At 36.7% G+C, this 19,047-nt stretch overlaps 1 protein-coding gene across 1 annotated transcript in view; it reads right to left on the reverse strand.

The window, feature by feature from the left end:
• Nucleotides 1–331: 331 nt before the first annotated feature.
• stk26 (serine/threonine protein kinase 26) overlaps nt 332–19,047 on the reverse strand; it is a 36,880-nt gene continuing 18,164 nt past the window's right edge. The window contains exons 2-12 of the mRNA XM_038299033.1: nt 14,450–14,518; nt 14,110–14,271; nt 12,212–12,268; nt 11,784–11,892; nt 10,772–10,929; nt 4,972–5,157; nt 3,396–3,538; nt 3,216–3,312; nt 2,940–3,002; nt 2,297–2,424; nt 332–2,068 (exon numbers count right to left, since the gene is read on the reverse strand). Of these exons, the coding sequence (XP_038154961.1) occupies nt 2,053–2,068; nt 2,297–2,424; nt 2,940–3,002; nt 3,216–3,312; nt 3,396–3,538; nt 4,972–5,157; nt 10,772–10,929; nt 11,784–11,892; nt 12,212–12,268; nt 14,110–14,271; nt 14,450–14,518 (1,188 nt within the window). The 3' untranslated portion in view covers nt 332–2,052. The remainder of the gene's footprint in view (nt 2,069–2,296; nt 2,425–2,939; nt 3,003–3,215; nt 3,313–3,395; nt 3,539–4,971; nt 5,158–10,771; nt 10,930–11,783; nt 11,893–12,211; nt 12,269–14,109; nt 14,272–14,449; nt 14,519–19,047) is intronic.

Consider the following 19,047-nt stretch of genomic DNA (forward strand, 5'->3'; position numbering starts at 1 on the left):
TGCCACAATAATCAAATTTGATTAATTTTTAGGCCAATTAAGGCCTTAATTAAAAAAATTATAATTTAATGATTTTTTATGACCTGCGGAAACCCTAGAAAAAAATGCTTAAATTAATTGCAGTTGTAGAAATAAGCAACTAAAATATAAAAACTTGAACATAAAAGTCCATCGGTTGTAATCTTTGGCCAAATGATTATCATTACTATTATTATTGTTATTTATATTGTTATTATTATTTTTTTTTTTTTATAAATAAAAACAAAGCTAATGTTTAGGCAGTGTAAGCCGTTCCACCCATAAACAGATAAAGCACCTTTTTCTCTTTAAATCAGGCTTAAATATTTATTCATAAAACTCTAAAGGTCCTGCTACAAAAAAAAAAACTTTTACTGTAAAATTGTACAACTGTAATTTTACAATTCCCCCTTTGACAAGCATTGTTAAATCCCTTATGATATATAAAAAGTCAAAAAAAGAAAAAAAAATGTACAGAGACCAAGTCTTATAGTGTCTTTTGTACAAACTGTCAGTAATATGTTTAATTACAGTTCCCAGCACTATCTTTGGGGGGAAACGTTCAAAACAATATTTAAGACAATGAATAGTTCCTTAAAAATATAACTTTCTGACAACATTTCTCTACATAGATGTCCAAACTCTGTACATACAGAAAGTCTGACTTTCCATAACTATGGAAGACGTTTATTTCTGAATAACTCCCTCAAACGGCACAAAACAAAGAAACTTTCACAGTAAAAGAATTATTTCACAACCCAAAGCAAAAACATAAAATAAAAACAGCAACAAAAAAGAGAATTTGTACCTACATCATTTTATGTCATTTACAAAAATACATTAACTAGTTAGCTTAGTTGAAGTTTACTAGTTAGCCTAAGTAAGCTAGCTAGTAAACCGCTCAACAAGCTACTAGCTACCTAGCTCGGCTAGATTCTCTAAGCTCTTTTTTTTTTTTTTTAACTTAATCAGTTTTCAAAAATATGGCTGTCCCTGAAAAACCCCGGACTCAATTGTCTCAAAAACTTGCTAAAGACTTAGCTTTGTTTTTCTGTTTGTGTAATTACCCTTCATTTGTTTGGAACACCTTCAAATTTTAAAACATAGGATCAAAGTCCTCAGTTTTAAAGAATATTGTTTGGGGAAATATAAAAAAAAATTAAGCCCGTTTTCTTTGCTTATATTAGCCGCGTTAGTAATTAGCTTGCGAGGCCCTGAACTATTGACTGAAGTGAAGGTTTCAGACTTTAGCGGCTTAGCTAGGCTAGTTTGTATCGGCTCCCAAAATTTTTGAGGATTTTGAACCGCGATAAGTTCTGAAATTTGCCTGTACCTGTTAAAAGTAGGGCAAAATTTTTAAAAATATTTTAAAATGTATTAAATTAAATATATATTTTTTTTCTCTGTAAATGCTTAGGGCATCTCCAATGAAGGCTAATATCAACGTCACATTTTAATCTAACTGATAACTAAAGTTAACAACCTGAGGTATTCTAAACTCCACTGAACTTTAGTTTAGGGAACTGTAATTAAACAGCATTACTAAGAACACCAAACAAATGTATTATTGGCAGAGAATCTGTCTCAAGTGCTACTAAACAAACATACAGACACGTACAAACTTAAAGCAAGTCATGAAACAAAGACAGAAGCTACTACTGCTGATGGACATAACTGTCTGTGTTGCATTTCTAGGGATTTTGTTAAAACAATGAAAAACATTGATAATCTTATGCTTAAAAAAAATGAAAAAATATTCAAGGCACTGATGGTTTTTCATTGATCTGCATATTTCTAACAAAAAAAGTCTATATTTCCTATTCAAACGAAAGGCAGGAAAATGTCCACAACCAGCAGCAGTAAATATATAAAACATAGTGTATATATTACATTATTAGTGTGTGATGAGTCATGTGTGTACACGGAGGAGACGTCGCACCGCGAGATCTTCTCCGTTTTCATCATCCAGCAGCGTCACCCCTTTAGGGAGACAGTCTTTTCCTATTTTCCTTCATTATTCCCTCCTTCCGTTCATCATTTTGTTGTATATCTAGAACAGAAAGGTTTTTACTAAATAAACCATAAGAATCATCCAGCAACTACATCCAAGAACAACAAGAAATTATCAGTTAAAATTACACATTTTATTGGTGATATTGGTAAATGAATTTCTTAAATGTAAAAATGGTTTATTTTAAAACTAAAAAGAGTTGATAAAAAGGCCATCACATCTAGGTAGCACATAGGAAGCTGAACCTGTATGAAAAACTTTGGTTACCTGGCAACGATGTGTGTGACCATCCTGTCTGTGATGCCTGGACAATTTTTTTCAGCCAGCTGAATGTTTTTCTCCAGCTCTTCAATAGCCTGTCGCTGCTCAGAGTGCTCCTTGTGCTGCAGCTTCAACTGTAGAGACAACATTTAAAAAAGGACCAACTTTAGTGTCACAGTTACAATTAAAAGCTATGAGGTGGTGAGCAAAAACAATCGCAAAAAGCGCTGACTAACAAGAACTTTCTGTCATTTTCTAAAAATCTTTTTCTTTACATTTAATTATCTTAACTAGTTTATTTAAAATAAAATAAAAAAGTTTGATTATGATCCCTGATCATCTGCATGAGCCAGATGGCTCTATTTATGCATTAAAACAGCTTAAAAAAAACAAAATATAACTAACCTACATGCTTCCTAATGTTAGATGTTACTTATTAAAATCATGCAAACTTATTTCCTTATCCAGCACTACGAGCAGTATGTGGAAAAATGACTTTAAAGTGACTAAAAATAACTATTTTCAATGTGATTATGAAACGTTAACCTTGGGGATGTACAGTTTGAATAGGTTGTTAAAAACTACAAATGCCTAAAAGGTCAAAATTGGCGGAACCCTCTCAAGCCATACCAACAGGGTTTATACAAACCTCAGAGAAGATTGGAGCGATGAGTGTGGACAAACTGGAAGATTTACTCAGCTGATCCTGGCTCTAAAAAAAGGAAAAGAAGAAGAAAAACTGAGTTTATTTATATTGACCTCATAATGACTCATTTCTTCTCAATTTACACCTAAAGCTGCATTTATTGTATTCAAATTGAGTGAAAAACTTAATTGAATGTTTAAAAATGTTTTCTTTTCTCTAACATTTCAGCATGTGAATCTAAATGGATGAATTCTTGTAGATAAAATGATGTAAACTGACCGTCCCGTTGAGAACCTTCCTGCCTTCTGGCTTCTTCTTACGGACGGTGGTGAACGACCACTCAGGACACTCGCTGTTCTCTTTATTACTGGATTCACTTCACATGTAAACAAACAAACTCCTGCTTAGTTATCCCAGCTCACAGTTTTACTAACCAACCATCTGAAAGCTGCGAATCACCTGTCTGAGTCGTCGGAGCTGCTGTCGCTGTGGCCCTCCTCGCTCCACCGCCTGTGCCGGTCGATCAGCTCGCTGAGGTAGGACGTCTTCTTGCAGTGTTTGACGATGAACTTGTGTTTGAGCAGCTCCTTGGCTGTGGGACGCTGCATGGAAAGAGCACAGAGAACACATTTACTGATGGTGATTAGAAACTTTGATTCAGAGTGGATAAAAAAGTGAAATAAAAGCAGATTTAATTTTTAATTTTTTAGTTATAAATTAGAATGAGATGGTTTTATTTTAAACCACTAGATGGCAGCAAATCCACACTTAAACCACAACACAAATAAAGTCTACCTAAACAAGTGAAACCATGAGACTTTTTCAAAACTGAGCAAAACTGCTTTTTACAGAACCATAGGAAAAAAAAGTGATATTTTTATCAGTTATTACATAGAAGTTGTTTACAGGCTTAACTTGACACACACACACACACACACACACACACACACACACACACACACACACACACACACACACACACACACACACACACACACACACACACACACACACACACACACACACACAAGGAAACTTATGCTCATTTTTATTGCTGGTCTTTTTAAACCATATTTATGCCACAGATTTTATTAACCTCGATCTATCAGAAAGAGACACCGCCCTGCCAAAATATCTAATCTGAAATGACTCAAAGATCACCTGAAATCTAGATTAGAAGATCCCTAATGACAAATACAAGTAAGATGGATAGAAACATTTCCTGTTTGCTAGGCCTCAATGGAGTTCGAACTCTCAGAATGATGTCAACAAATTTAACCTGTAACAGCTTCAAGATTAAGGACGTCATCATTGGTTTTATTTCATTTAACAACAATTATAATTCCCAGGTATATATATATATATTGAATAAGTTTTTATTTTTATTTTACACAAATAAAGAATGTTACATAAGACTAATAAAATAAGTTTTATTCAGAGATGTAATTTTATTGCCCTCCCAATCATGGGGAAAAACTGCTGACTTAACAGGTTTGACTCACTCCACAGGGAAAGAGCATCACAAATAACCATTATAGAGGCCAAATGTTCACAGAAAACCGTAAGAAGAATTTGAATTGAAAGTTTGGTGGAGGGAAAAAGTAAGACGCAAGATTGTGAAGCAAAACTTATCAACAAGTTTGAACCGGACACACATCAGAATAGTAAATGGGCATAGAAGAGGGCCCAATGTACACCTTTAAGATTGAAGTCAAATTTTTTTATATCTTTTTTTTCCGCTGACAGTTGATGTTCAGTACTGTGAAAATGAGAAATGATTTAATGGAATAAAAGCAAATCATCTACCACTGATCACACATGGCAGCCATGCTGGATTTTGATTAAACTTATGCTGATCCAATTCACCATCAGGGTAATCCTGTCCTGTCGGTTTTTTAAAATGTTTTTAAATCTTCTAAATACATAAAATATCTTTTTACTAAAATGACATGTCCATACTGACGGACTGTGATACATTAGCTGGAGGGCGCCGAGTTCACATGCTGATGACACGTGTGTCTGCAGCGTTACTTACAAATGAGGGGTCCTTGTTGAGACAGGCCTCGGTAAAATCTTTAAAGCTCTTGGAGAAATCGCCTGTCAGGATCGGAGGAGGAGATTTGGGAATGTGGAACAGCACTCTCATCGGATGCATGTCCGAGTTGGGAGGTTCTCCTTTGGCGAGCTCGATGGCAGTGATGCCCAGGGACCAGATGTCCGCCTGCAGGGAGACACGGGTTTTCTTTGAAAAAGGTTTCTTCAAGAGATCTCAGTTCTTCATGGAAGGAAGGAAGGAAGGAAGGAAGGAAGGAAGGAAGGAAGGAAGGAAGGAAGGAAGGAAGGAAGGAAGGAAGGAAGGAAGGAAGGAAGGAAGGAAGGAAGGAAGGAAGGAAGGAAGGAAGGAAGGAAGGAAGGAAGGAAGGAAGAACGAAGAAACTACATGAGGAACAAGGAAGGATGAAGGGAGGAAAGAAGGAAACAACGAAGGAAGGAAGGAAGGAAGGAAGGAAGGAAGGAAGGAAGGAAGGAAGGAAGGAAGGAAGGAAGGAAGGAAGGAAGGAAGGAAAGGAAAGAAAGAACGAAGAAACTACATGAGGAACAAGGAAGGATGAAGGGAGGAAAGAAGGAAGGAAGGAAGGAAGGAAGGAAGGAAGGAAGGAAGGAAGGAAGGAAGGAAGGAAGGAAGGAAGGAAGGAAGGAAGGAAGGAAGGAAGGAAGGAAAAGTAAGAACGAAAAAGAAAGAAATAAAGAAAAAAGAGTAAAGAAAAAGAAAGAACGAAGAAACTACATGAGGAACAAGGAAAGAAAGAGACAGGAAGGAAGCACAACAAGGTAGAAAACAAGGAAGGAACGAATGAGTAAGAGAAAATAAGGATGAAAATAAGGTGTAAAAGCAAACGCAAGGAGAAAAAAAAGACAAACAGGAAAAGAATGAGACCTTAACTAGAAATGGACAAAAGGAAAGGAAGGAAGGGCAGAAGGATGAGAGTTAGGGGATACAATGACGGAAAGAAGGAAAAGACAGGGATATGGTGAGAAAGGGCACAAGGAAGGAAGATAGACAGGTTAAAACATTTAGATAAGGGGATATGGGCTGGAAATACAAATTCCTTGCATGCCCTTAACTTCTTTTTACATAATTTTCCATATTAAAATCCAACTCTTCACTTTGAGGTGGCACAGGCCCCCTGCTGTCATACGGATTAACACACAGTCACCATATGTCAGCTTCAGTCAACTAGACACACTGAAGCTCCACAAAACGCACATGGCCCCGGCAACAGACAGAGCTGCAGCAGTTGCTCTTCCGATCCTCTTAGATTTCACGTCTTCTCCGCTTGCTTCGACAGCCGCGTGTCGTCCAGGTGAGAATCTGACTTCATCGCGCTTCCCGGCGAGATGCCGGGTGTAACATTACAGCAGGACGCTCGCTGAGTGTTCGACTCTTAGCTCTGTGGGCTCCGTTACCAAAGAACACACCCACCATATGGCAGCGGGAGGCAGGAAGCACCACACACATCCATGTGATCTTACACTGGAAAGATACGACCACCCTAAAATATACAGGATCAGAGTTTCCTAAAGGTGGTTTTGTTTGATGTGACACATAATACATCTTTCATGGTTTTATTTTACGTATCAGAGGTCCAGAGTTCTATCAGGCGCGAACCGAGCAGAAACCTCAGTTTAATATTTTGCACAGCTTAATACTTAACAGTATTAATGAGTGAATGTTTGGACTAAGAGACAACATTAAGTTAATGCTAAACTAAAACAATCCTTCAGCTAAGGAAGTGGGATCAAGTTTTATCCTAAAAAAAAAAGAAAAATAGGAAAAAAAAAAGGGCCAACCCTTATTTTACAAAGCGTCCTTTTCTGGTGCTGTAAATGTTTTACGACTCAGAGAGCCGCTCCTGCAAGACTTAATTCTGACAGAAACCACCCCTAGAAGAAGTACAAATATATATATATAAAAAAAACAGCAGAAGGTCAAAATCTCCTCTGAAAAACAACTCCAATAATTTCCTTTCCTTCAGGAAATGATAAAATATCTTAAATGGTCGCTAGAAGACGACCTGCTGAAGTTCAAGCTGAGCATCAAAATGAATCTTATTGGTCTTTTAACATAAAAACCTCCCATGGATTTATAGAAAAAAAAACCTGATAAAAATGTTTCCTGGCAATAAAGCTTTTTCTAAACCACCGAACAGCAGTTGTGTGAACAGAAAGTCTTGGGCAGATCGCTTTAAATGATACACTGCAAAAAATGTAAAAAAAAAATCAGTCAAATTAGCTTAATTTAAGTGTATTTTCCCATAATTTGAGTAGGAAAATAAGACGATCTGCCAATGGAATAAGATTTTTTACACCTAAAAAAAGATAATAAGATTAAGTTGTGCTTTAATTAAGAGACTGCAGTTGTTTTTTCTTATTTTAAATGTTAATCATCTAATTTCTTTGGTAAAGTATCTCACTCACCTGCTCAATTCAAGAAAAATCACTTTTTAAGGCTTAGATTGCAATTTTTTGCAGTTAAGAAAGAACTTTTTACAGGGAATACATGCAGAAAACAATCTCTGGATGTGGAACATGTTTAACCTTAAAGCGGGTAACCACAGGGATAAGAGGGTAACAACACACAGCCTCATCAGATTTGGACGTTAACAGAGAAAACTTTGCACTGATTAATGTAAACTGCAGCAACATCCAGGTTAGGGTCAGAGTTTGTCAGAAATAACCTGAAATCATGGATCCATCCTGCCTGTTTAAAGGATTCAGGCTGTTGGTGGTGAAATGGGAGCTTTTCTTAGTCCACTTTATGCCCATTAGCAGCATATGAGTATTTGTTTCAAAGCCCAGCCTTCCAGAGTATTTTCCCCCGATGGTGCCCATCCCTTTATAACCACAGGGCACCCAGCTTTTAATGGCTAATTCCAGCAGGATGATGATCCATGTCAGAAAGATCAAATCATCTGCAGCTGGGTTCTTTAACTTCGACAATAACCTCTTCAGAAGTCGGATCTCAGTCCAAGGTTCCCAAAAAGGAAGACATCCTAAAAAATGCATCATCACTTCACTCTATTTTTAATTAGAAATATAAAGCAAAAGTAATATCATTGACTTTCAAAGAAATGCATAAAAAAAAAAAAACATTTAATTATTTAAGTTATAATTTTCTGCATTTTGTTTTGTTCTCCATATGACTGAACCTGACCTTATGCAGGACCATAGTCCACAGTCTTCAGCCTTTCTGAATTATGGCTAAACGATTGTCAAAATCAAAATTGCATTAAAATCCAACTAATATTGCGATTTTATTACGACTTTCCTTTGCACCAATCGCAATTAACAGTTTTTTCATGACTGAGTTTTCTCGTCTAACATCCATTGTTTAAGGACTTTAATGCAACCTTTAAGGGAAAACGTTCTGACATCTATCATGCATGGATCTCCGTGCTAGCTGCAAGTCTCTTTTCTCTTCTACCTGTAACCAAGTGTATTACTGCCACCTAAAGGGCTGGAGGGAGCAATGCACTGTCTTAAGCCCAATTCGCATGTGGATGAGCCATTTTGGTAATTTGTAATTTGTTGAGTAAAATTTTCGATGTAAAACTAATTAAAACTAATCCTGTGTGAATAGGATGTGAATACTTTTGTATACACATTCACATTGTGTATATTCTTATTTAAAGCTATGGTTGGTAATGTTGGAGAGCTAGCTAGATTTTAAAGCGTTCTCCTCCTCCCCTCTCTGTTCAAAGTTGACTGAACAGACGGAATGTCAGGGATTGGTCAGAGTTTTTAAAGGCTTGCAGCTTTAACTTATTATTTTTTTCATTCCTCAATCTGAATAAGGATTGATCACTCTCATGATGGAGGAACCATTTCCCTCAATATAACAAAAAGTGTTTCTGAACAGGATTACAGTTTACTATAGCTGTAATGAAACGTCACTCAAAATGGATTCATTCTGCGATTTGACAATTCCGTTTTGCAAAATTGCAATTTCATTGCAATTGCAATAAACTTCTAAGCACTATTCTGAATCTCATTTTCTATCTGTGTTCTTTCATAAGTAATTTCAAAGTCCACTAATGCCAAAAATAATCATAAATGTGGTTTTAATTATTAAACGATTGATTTTGCAATTTAATTGTTTGTTTAATATTTGAATCATGTTATAAATAAATATAACATATATTTATTTTAAGTTTTTACATTTATTTATTGGGTCTTCCATACCCTTCAGGGCTAGAATCCCAATCATTGTGAAAACCAACCTGAGATCCCCCCGCTCTGGGAAGCTCTACATTAAAGCTCATCTGGGATGTGTTGGAAACAGAGATTCACATTAACGTGTTTTAAGCTTCCATTTTTATCTTTCTATAGCTACCCTCACTGGAAAAAAGTCATTTTTTCTTAAAATAAGTGAATTTTTTTTCTTGAACCTAGAAGGTAAAAGAGACACTTTGCCAATGGAACAAAACAATTTACATTTAAAATAATAATTCCAAGGTCTTACTTCAAGCGCATATAATCTAAATATCTTATTTTAAGAGTAAAAATACTCATTCCATTGGCAAATCATCTCGCTTACCTACTCAGATTAAGGGTAATTACACTTAATTTGAGAATTTTTTAATTATTTTTTACATTGTTTTTTTCCAGTGCTCCTAATTTATTTAGGACTGGGGTAAAAACAGAAAATAATTTGCTGTACTTAAACTTCATAACTGTGGCGAACATACATGTGCGCTCGTCCTCAGAAAATGAAAGGTGAGCCCAGAGAGAGTATTTGTTCCTTTTGTAAACTTGTTCTGACGGCTCAGGTTTTACATAAGAGGCCGTCGCCCAACTATCTGGTATTACAACAAGTTATGGTTGGTGTTCTCATGCTTTAGAAAGTGAAGGAAACACTCTTCTAACAAACGGCGCTCCAATCAATAAATAAAAGGTAAATCCATAAAACAATCCTGGATTTTATAGAACTTACTGATTCAGACAAAGTCCAGCATAATCTGAACTATGCTTTCTCTGACCTCAGTTATTATGGTTTCAGAAAGTCAGAGAAACAAATTAGGATATTACATCGTCAGACACACAAACCTACGTAAATCAAAGCACACAAACCCTGTTGAATTTGCCTGCTTTGCACACACCCTCTGCAGACGTCACTCTGCTTTGTAACGCCATAGCCTTCTGTTTACCCAGCTATTCATCATCAGAACCAGAGTGTTTGAAGCCGGTCGGTACACCTATGAATACGTGCATTTTATCCTGATACAGACTCATTGTTGTAAAACTATGGACGTATATCATGCAGCCGGCTTCAAGTCATCCAGACAAACAAAGGAGGCTGGTGAGGGAATCCCTGTAAACAGGGGAAACCTCATTATCTGCACCGCAGGGCAGCATCGGATGCTGCCTGGCGACCAGACAGTGGGGAGGAGGGAGGGAGGGGGAACCTTCTACCAAATGCAAATAAAACTGTAAACGCTTCGGAAATAATGCAAAAAAGACCTGAGGGACCCGAACACAGCAACCGATTTGCATGGTAGGGGTTACCACGGTAACAAGCAAAGTGAGAGAAAAGAAAACAGGAAACGCCCCGAGAAGATGACGTTTATTTTTAGAGCGCGTCCAAAAACAGAGTTTGTTTTAAGTGAAGGTGGACAGCAGGCAGGGGGGTAGAAACGAATCCTACAGATGAAGCACGGCTGCTTTAGTCCGGGTCTATATCGCCTCTCCCTGAAGTTCAGAATACTTCTAATTATAGGGTTTGAGCTGATGTGGCGAGACAACATTAAATCCAAACAAACGGCGATGTGTCTGACCTTTGAGTCGTACGCTGATTGCTGGATGACCTCGGGCGCCATCCAAAAGGGCGTTCCAACAAAGGTTTCCCTCTTGATCTGCGTGTCGGTCAGCTGACCCGCCACTCCGAAGTCGGCCAGCTTCACCTCGCCGTGCTCGGACAGCAGGACGTTGGCGGCTGAGGAGAAACATCTTTAATGTCACTTTCTTTTCAGTTTGGTCAAAACTTTCTGGACTTTAGAGATGGAGGTCCCATTTAAACCAATCCAGATATACATTAAAAGGAATTATGTTGTCATATATTTTAGAAAATAGTCAATATTCCTTAAAAAGACACTTGATATCTCTAAAGATCTACACCAAAACATCTATTTTATTAAGTTTTACTACTGGTAATTTGTTATGAAAATCATTTTCTCACTTTAATAAATCCTCCTCTGTCTTAAAGTTTCCTATTTTTATTAAGTATCAACATTTACTTTTCTGTTTTTATTTTCTTTATAAATTATTTTTACCACATTCCACCACATATTTAACCCTGTAATGCCAAATATATCATATTTGATACATACGGTTTCTGAAATGTTTTGCGTCTGACACATTTTGCATAATTTAATGGTAAAAACTTTGCTAAAAATCCTATTGTACACAATCAGATATACCTGATAACAGCCAGTAGAAGACTACACAAAAAATAATCTTGACTTATCGCATAGTAATAAATTATTAATATCAAAAATGTATTTCTGTTTTTTTCTTTTTACATATTTTGTTAAAAGGCCAAATAAGGACTTCAAACCAAAAAAAAGTAATTTTCTGATTTGTTTAACTCTTGGATCGGGCTTTAAAGGGTTAAGCACAATCCACAAGAAGAAAAAAAAAGATTAGATCACTTGGTTCTTTAAGTGCCAAATCAATAAAGCATGATTTAATCAGATGTCATCTGATCTCCATCATTAAACCTTTGCCTGTGAGTTGTTAAATCAACCTTAAAGTGTAGCCTTTATCATATCAGTTTATCACCATCCACACCTTTGATGTCTCTGTGGATCTTCTTCTCTGAGTGGAGGTAATCCAGCCCCTTCAGGATCTCCTTCAGCATGGTGGCAATCTGAGCCTCGTCAAACGGACCGGCCTTCAGCTGCACAAAGACATTACAGGTGAGGAAAAACGTCATTAAGCAGATTTGATCAAAATATAACTGGAATAAAAAATTTTAGTGAAGCAATAAATGTGTTCATATATTTTATTAGGTGTAAAATATATATATTCTGGTTATGAATGTCTCATTAAATACTCAAGCTTAGGCAGGAGTCCCTAGTTATACTACAAACCAAATAAAAAAAACAAAGAAACTCAGGTAAAAATTGACAACAAATCATGAAAACCAAATTCAGGATTATTTAAATCCACCTATTAGTTTTGTTTTGTAAACTTATGAAAAGTGTCTGCAGACTCACCAAGTCCAGCGCTGAACCTCCTCCCAGATACTCCATGATGATCCATAGTTTACTGCCCTGAACAAAGATACAAGCGCTGTTACAGAAGGTACAGAAAACCATCTTAACTTATGAAAATGTCTATTTAAAAAACAAACACATAACATAATATCACGATAAACTAAATATATTGATGCTGATGATCACTGATAGTCTGTTTAATGAGGATGAGCCAAAAAGCCTCCCTGATTCAATTTAATTCAATTCAGTTTATTTATATAGCAGCAATTCACAACACGTCGTCTCAAATCACTTTACAATTCAACCAGATCATACAGTCAGATTGATTCAAAGTTTTCTATCTAAGGAAAACCAGTTGATTGCATCGTCTCATTGTCGATTTAATCAACAATGAGTTGATTGCATCGACAATCAAGAAATTATTAACTTAAGAAACTGGCTTTTCACAGACAGCATATGTCAAGCAAATCTTTGGAAAATTAAGTGGAAGGAAAGAAGTACAATGTATGAAAAAATGGTCAGGGTCGAAGTGTCTAGTTTTATCAAATCTAAAGTCAGAGGATCCATCTACTAGGAATAATAGAGTACAGCTGTTGTTCTGTCAGACTTGCATACGCTGTCAGATCAGCAACACTCTTCTAATATGCATGCGCGCACATGCGCAACAGACAATTATTCCCACGTTAAATTTTAGCAGCAGTGTACCGACCAGCAAAAACACGTTTATTTAAATTTTCAAAAAAGAAAATCTGCTTGCTTTGATGATACTGTTATTTATCGGATGCAGAAACGGTCAGACATGATTGAAGTCCAGGATGTTGAAAAAACCCTCTATAGCTAAAACCATATTAGTCAATATTAATTTAAAATTTATAGTTAATATTATTTGGATCTATAGTTATACATATGCATATATAAACATATAAATATATACAGAGTTATATATGTATATTTATGTTAGTTTGTGTGGTTTTGTTGTATATATATATATATGTGTGTGTGTTTGTATATCTGGAGCGTTTAACAAAAGTAATTTCCCTCTGGGATTATTAAACTATGTCTGAGTTTAATAGTTAGAATATGTGCACGGGAACTGAAATTTGGTTAGATCTTGTTTTCATGTTTAAAATTATAGAAAACATTGGCTGACTCAGAAGTCAATCAGGTTAGATAAAAACCAGGGGTATGCCGATCTGACAGCGTATGCTGTTCTGACAGAACGTCACACTGTTAACAAGCTTTATGGAGGCCCTCATTACATTTTGTTGGCTTGGCAGCACTTAACAGTTACAATAACAACAAAAATAAACCAAAAAACTGCTAGCTGGCTCTAAGAGGATGATACTTCTGTAGTCGCCTGACCCAAACCCTATAGAGAATGTTAAAGAACACAATGAGAGACATTTTTTAACAATTAAGGCAAGCTAAAGGCCGCTATTAAAGCAATGTGGATCTCCTTCACATCTCAGGAGTTCTGCAGAACTAATTCCATGCAGGACGAGCTATAAAATGGCCCATACAAGTGGATACCTTACAGAAGACATTATTTATATTTCTGCATTAGTCTTTCTTATTTTTTTTCATATTCCAAGAAAAGTTTGGGTTTTTTTTGTTATCTTTATGTTGTAATAATTAATATAAAATAAAATACAAAAATAGATCATTTTGTGTTTGTGTGAAATAAACTGAGATGGAATTGTAGTTAAAAATTTGGTGGCAAATGGTGGAAACCCTCAGCAGCCTTTATCTGGTTTCAGCACACATTCCTTCCACGTTTCCCGTCAGCCGCTCTGCTTCCCATCAAAGATTTTCCACACTTCCATCACCAGCTGCTGACTGTAGTTCCTGATAATTTCCCTCAGGCTCAGATTCGTCTCTGAGCGGCGTCCTGTTCTCACCTTCAGGTAGGAGCCGAAGTACTTGGTGATGTACGGACTGTCGCACTGACTGAGCACCGTGATCTCCTGCTGGATGTCCTCGATCTCATCCTCGGCCTCCTCCAGGTCGATGGTCTTAATGGCGACGACGCTCTGAGTGCGATTATCGATGCCTTTGAAAACCTGCAGGAGAAAACAAAGACAATGAGAAGAGAAGGGGGGGTGGGGGGTGGGGGGGGTTAAAGGAGCAGAACTTCTACCAGAAACTGGGTTTTGTTAAAGTTCTGAAGTAAAAGACAAAAAAAGAAAGGTAAACTGTAAAAAGGAAATATGATAATTTTGAATAAAAGAAACAACTCACCTCTCCAAATGATCCCTTCCCGATTCGATCCAGTTTAGTGAACAGCTCCTCTGGATCAACTTGGGTATTCTGGAAGGAGATAAAAAGAGAAAATGTGATGAAGCTCCTCTGACAAAACCACAGTCTCTGCTAAAGGGTGGATTATACTTCAGCAACCGCACACATCAACTGCCGCTTGGGTCGGGTCGCGAACCAGTTTTGCTAGTATGCTTCTGCAACGTCGGTCTGGAATTTCTAGGGACGCACAGCAGCTTCCCACCAAAGCGCAAGCGGGGGCCTATTGGAGAACTCGCGAGAACTTTGGCGGATAGTCACGGGAACTTTGGCAGATGGCCAAGGGAACTTCGGCAGATAGTCACGAGAACTTTGGCAGATGGCCAAGAGAACTTCGGCAGATAGTCACGAGAACTTTGGAAGATGGCCAAGAGAACTTCGGCAGATAGTCACGAGAACTTTGGAAGATGGCCAAGAGAACTTCGGCAGATAGTCACGAGAACTTTGGAAGATGGCCAAGAGAACTTCGGCAGATAGTCACGAGAACTTTGGAAGATGGCCAAGAGAACTTCGGCGGATAGTCACGAGAACTTTGGAAGATGGCCAAGAGAACTTCGGCGGATAGTCACGAGAACTTTGGCAGATGGCCAAGAGAACTTCGGCAGATAGTCACAAGAACTTTGGCGGATGGCTAAGAGAACTTCGGCGGCGCCGGCAGGAGTGTTTATTTTCCAAAACATGTCTGAGGCATCGTACAAGTGGTTGTACTTCCGAACCTCCTCAATCAACCTTTCGTCGTGATTATCCATTGTTATTATTACTCCTCGGTTTTTAAAAATGGCGCGCCCCGGCACCGAATCGAGAAGGACGACCACACAGACAGCCAGAAAGGTATACCGAGGGCCAATCACAGCCGCATTTTGTCTGCCTGGGTTTGCGATGGTCCAAGTTTATGACTACGGTTGCAGAACCTCTGCGAGGGGAGCATGGTTGCGCACAGAGACAGATTTGACGGTCGCAGAGGCTATGCGTCAGAAGCATAAATTGGCCTTAAGAACTAAAGATGATAGCACTCTCTCAGTCAGGGCATCAATTCACCAGAATATTCCCCCAGAAGCACATCAGACTGATCTTCAGCTGCTTAAGCCCTTCCACAGACAAACCTAGTGTTTATCCAAGCCCTTTGATTTCTTTCACCTCTAATGTTTCTTTGTTTTTAAACCTTGTCAGGTGAGACCAGTTAGCCTTATAGTCATCTTTTTGGATTTTGTGAGGAAACTAGAACACCTGGAGAGAAAACCCCCACACATGCAGTGGAAGAAGATGGAAAGTCCCTGAAGAAAGACCTGAGGCTAGAACTGCCTCAAAGCAACATTACTAAACTTTGCCACTCAGCTCATGCATTTTTTGATCTGCATCTTCTTCTGGTCATATTTCTCCACAAGCTACACAACATTTCACACTTGATGGTAAAACAAAGATATGGGTAATCTGCATGTTTTTATATTTTTTTAAAATAAAAAAATAACAAATTCTGCAAACTTTTCAAACCTAAAAGTGTTTAATCTCAATCTCATGACCTCCAACTTGCCCCCCCCCCCATGTGAGCTTTTTCAGCAGATATGGCCACACAGAAAAGTCCATAAAAACACAGAAGGAAATGAGTGTGACAGTTAAAGATAACAGGAAGTGAAAACACACACTTATCTCTGAGGACTGGTACTCATTTCCCAAACAATTCATGCTGCAGGGGTTTTCATCAAAGTGTTCCAATTTTAACACTTTCTAAGCGTGTTTTTCACTAATCGTCTGTTAACTTTGGCCTAAATCATTTAATAAGATTTGATAATTCGTGATTTGTTCAGGTGATTCAGCCTTAAAGCAAACCTAAAGCTGTCGCTACAAATCCTGCCAGAACGTTGGTTTATTGGTCAGATGGGTCTGGGGAAGAATCTAATGTAAATACAGGAAGCAGATGCTAAGTTCCAAGTTAGTAGAAAACATGGAGAACACAATGACCTTGATCATGTGTTTCCTACCGCTATTTAATGCAAGTTTTTCTTAGAAGAGTCCCGAATGATTCAGAGAAATCCTGAAGGTAGCATTTACTTTAATGCTCAATGAAAAAGATGCACAGTGCAAGCATTATACCTCAAATTAAAAACTGCATTTGCAAAACAGAAAGTATTATTATGGGTTAGTTAGCAACATACAAAGATTGAGTTGCATTGCAATTAATGAGAATATGTTTAAATGACGTTTTCTGATCTGATACTGGAAGAATGGACTTAAACAACTGCAGGAAAATAGAGTTCTTAAATAAAAAAAAGACAAAATAAGAACCTTTAAAAAACATTGAAGTCTTTATTTTGACTAAACTAAATAAAAAATGTATTGATAAAAAGAAATTGATTTAGAAAAAAAAAACATTGTATGGTGTAGTACATTAGAGTGAAACTGTTGCTTTTATAAAATATTTCTATGGTGTCTTAAGTGTCAAGTTGCTGGCTTAGCATAGGATGCACACCTGGAGATTAAAATCCATCTGCTGAAGAAAAAAAAGTCTGGAAACCAAACTCTGAAATTCACATATACAGTGTTTAAGGTTTCATTTAGTCTGCAGACACGCTTGGTATTATCTGCGTCTGGAATCGGTGCATTTTGCAGCTGTGGTGGAGGTTTCCTCCATGTTTCTGCCAGCAGAGCTCTTGGTTTATCAACAAGAGTTTGACGGGATTTAGGTCAAAGCTCTGAGAGATCAGCTTTAAGACTCTGACTTTCTTTTGAGTTCAAAAACTTTACAGACAGCCTGATGAAGACATTATCCTGCTGCCAGATTTGGGTCATTTTTCTTCTCACTTATATGGATTAGAATCAGTTTTTAGAATTTACTTTAACTGGTACTCAAGAACTCATCAGCCAAAAATGTTATTTTATATAAATACTATATTTAGCGGTAAAGTATCAATCTGTGAGGCAATGCTTGCCTCATGTGTTCTTCAAAAAAAAACAAAAAAAAAAAACACCCAGCCCTCTCTTAACTGCATCTTGTCTTTTATTTGGTAAATTTACTGAACTAACCAACTCAAATCTAATATCTTAGTTGTGTCCTTATCGATGCACTCTTCCTGTAGCAATCAGGATCTGAACCAGGGTAACTCGTAATTTGTGTGAACAACAACTGATATTTGCTATGTTCTTTAAAATAAAACTCTGACTACACTTGGTGTTAGTCGAATAGTCGAAATGAAAAAAAAAAAAGTAAAAACAAAATAATTTCAGAGGAAAATGGATGTTTGCCATAAAAACAGTAAAGAAAATAGGAATTAAAATTTATAAGAGCATATAACAGCTTTAGGGAATCCTTTTGTTGTAATTTTCTCATGATATATCATCATCGTCTACATAGAGTGTGTTTATTTTGATGATTTGGTCTTCCTTGCAACGAAAATTCTATAAAATTAGAACAAAAACATTCAATGCTTAAATCACTATAATATTTGGGACACATCAAGATCTTATTTCACAAGATTTTGCGATATTACAAACAAATAAATTAACCTTTTCTCGGGAAGAAAAATCTAATTATCATGATTCCACGTCATCTGAATTATTTACAATATTTGCAATCTCAACAAAGAAACTATGTTTGAGAATCTTATCCTTTAGTATGATAGAAAGCAAATAACAGATGTTGCCCTGTTGTTGACAGAGATGGTGAATAAAGATCTAAAAGTTGGATCACATCAATGTTAGAAAAGCACTTAAAAAGCCAAAACCATTACTTGGGGGAAAAAAGAAGAGGAAAAACAAACAATTACATTGACAGACTGACCGACAACAACAAATGACTTGTGAAGATTGTAAGAAAACCAAAACCTGGCTGACAACAATGCAAGTATTGGAGATTCTTATCAACACTAAATAGTTATTTCATAGCTGTAGTTTTGAAGTGAAAATACTTATACTGAAAAAACCTGAATTAGGGGAGCAGCTAATGATTATGTTTTACTAATTGTCATTTGTGGAAAACCTACCTGAACACACCACTGTTTGGTTTTGCAGGAATTAAATATTCTAAAAATAGGCCAGTCTGGGCTCTGCCTTAATTTACTATGAGATGTTTATTTTCTTTTCAATTAATGCGTTATAACTATGTCTTTTGATTATTTTTTTTATTCATACAAGTGAATAATCAGACAGAACAGTATCTTTTTTAGAATTTTTTTTATGTATTTATTTATTTTTTTTTTTTTACAACATTTAAACCGGTTGAAGCTAAATTAGAGGGGTTCTGGATAGAAGTATCTACAGAAAAATACGTTTTACCCCACAATTTCAAATGCAATATGCATTTTTGTACAGTTTTGGATTAATTGCTGATTTAAGTAGGTTCATCTTTCATAAGATGGCATGTTTTAGAGTTTGAACACTCTTTTTGACAAACAATTAATTAGTTGATAATTATTTGAATAATCAATTAATCAAGAAGAAACTTTCAGCCCCACCTGAAATACACAGTTCTTCACTAAGCAGCAACTCCCTAAAACAGTTATATAATCTTAATGACATCTTAAAGATTATATAAAACATGGTCTGTGTTT

The sequence above is a fragment of the Cyprinodon tularosa genome, unplaced genomic scaffold (assembly GCF_016077235.1).
Source record: "Cyprinodon tularosa strain WSP-4 unplaced genomic scaffold, ASM1607723v1 ctg419, whole genome shotgun sequence".
Lineage (NCBI taxonomy): Eukaryota > Metazoa > Chordata > Actinopteri > Cyprinodontiformes > Cyprinodontidae > Cyprinodon > Cyprinodon tularosa.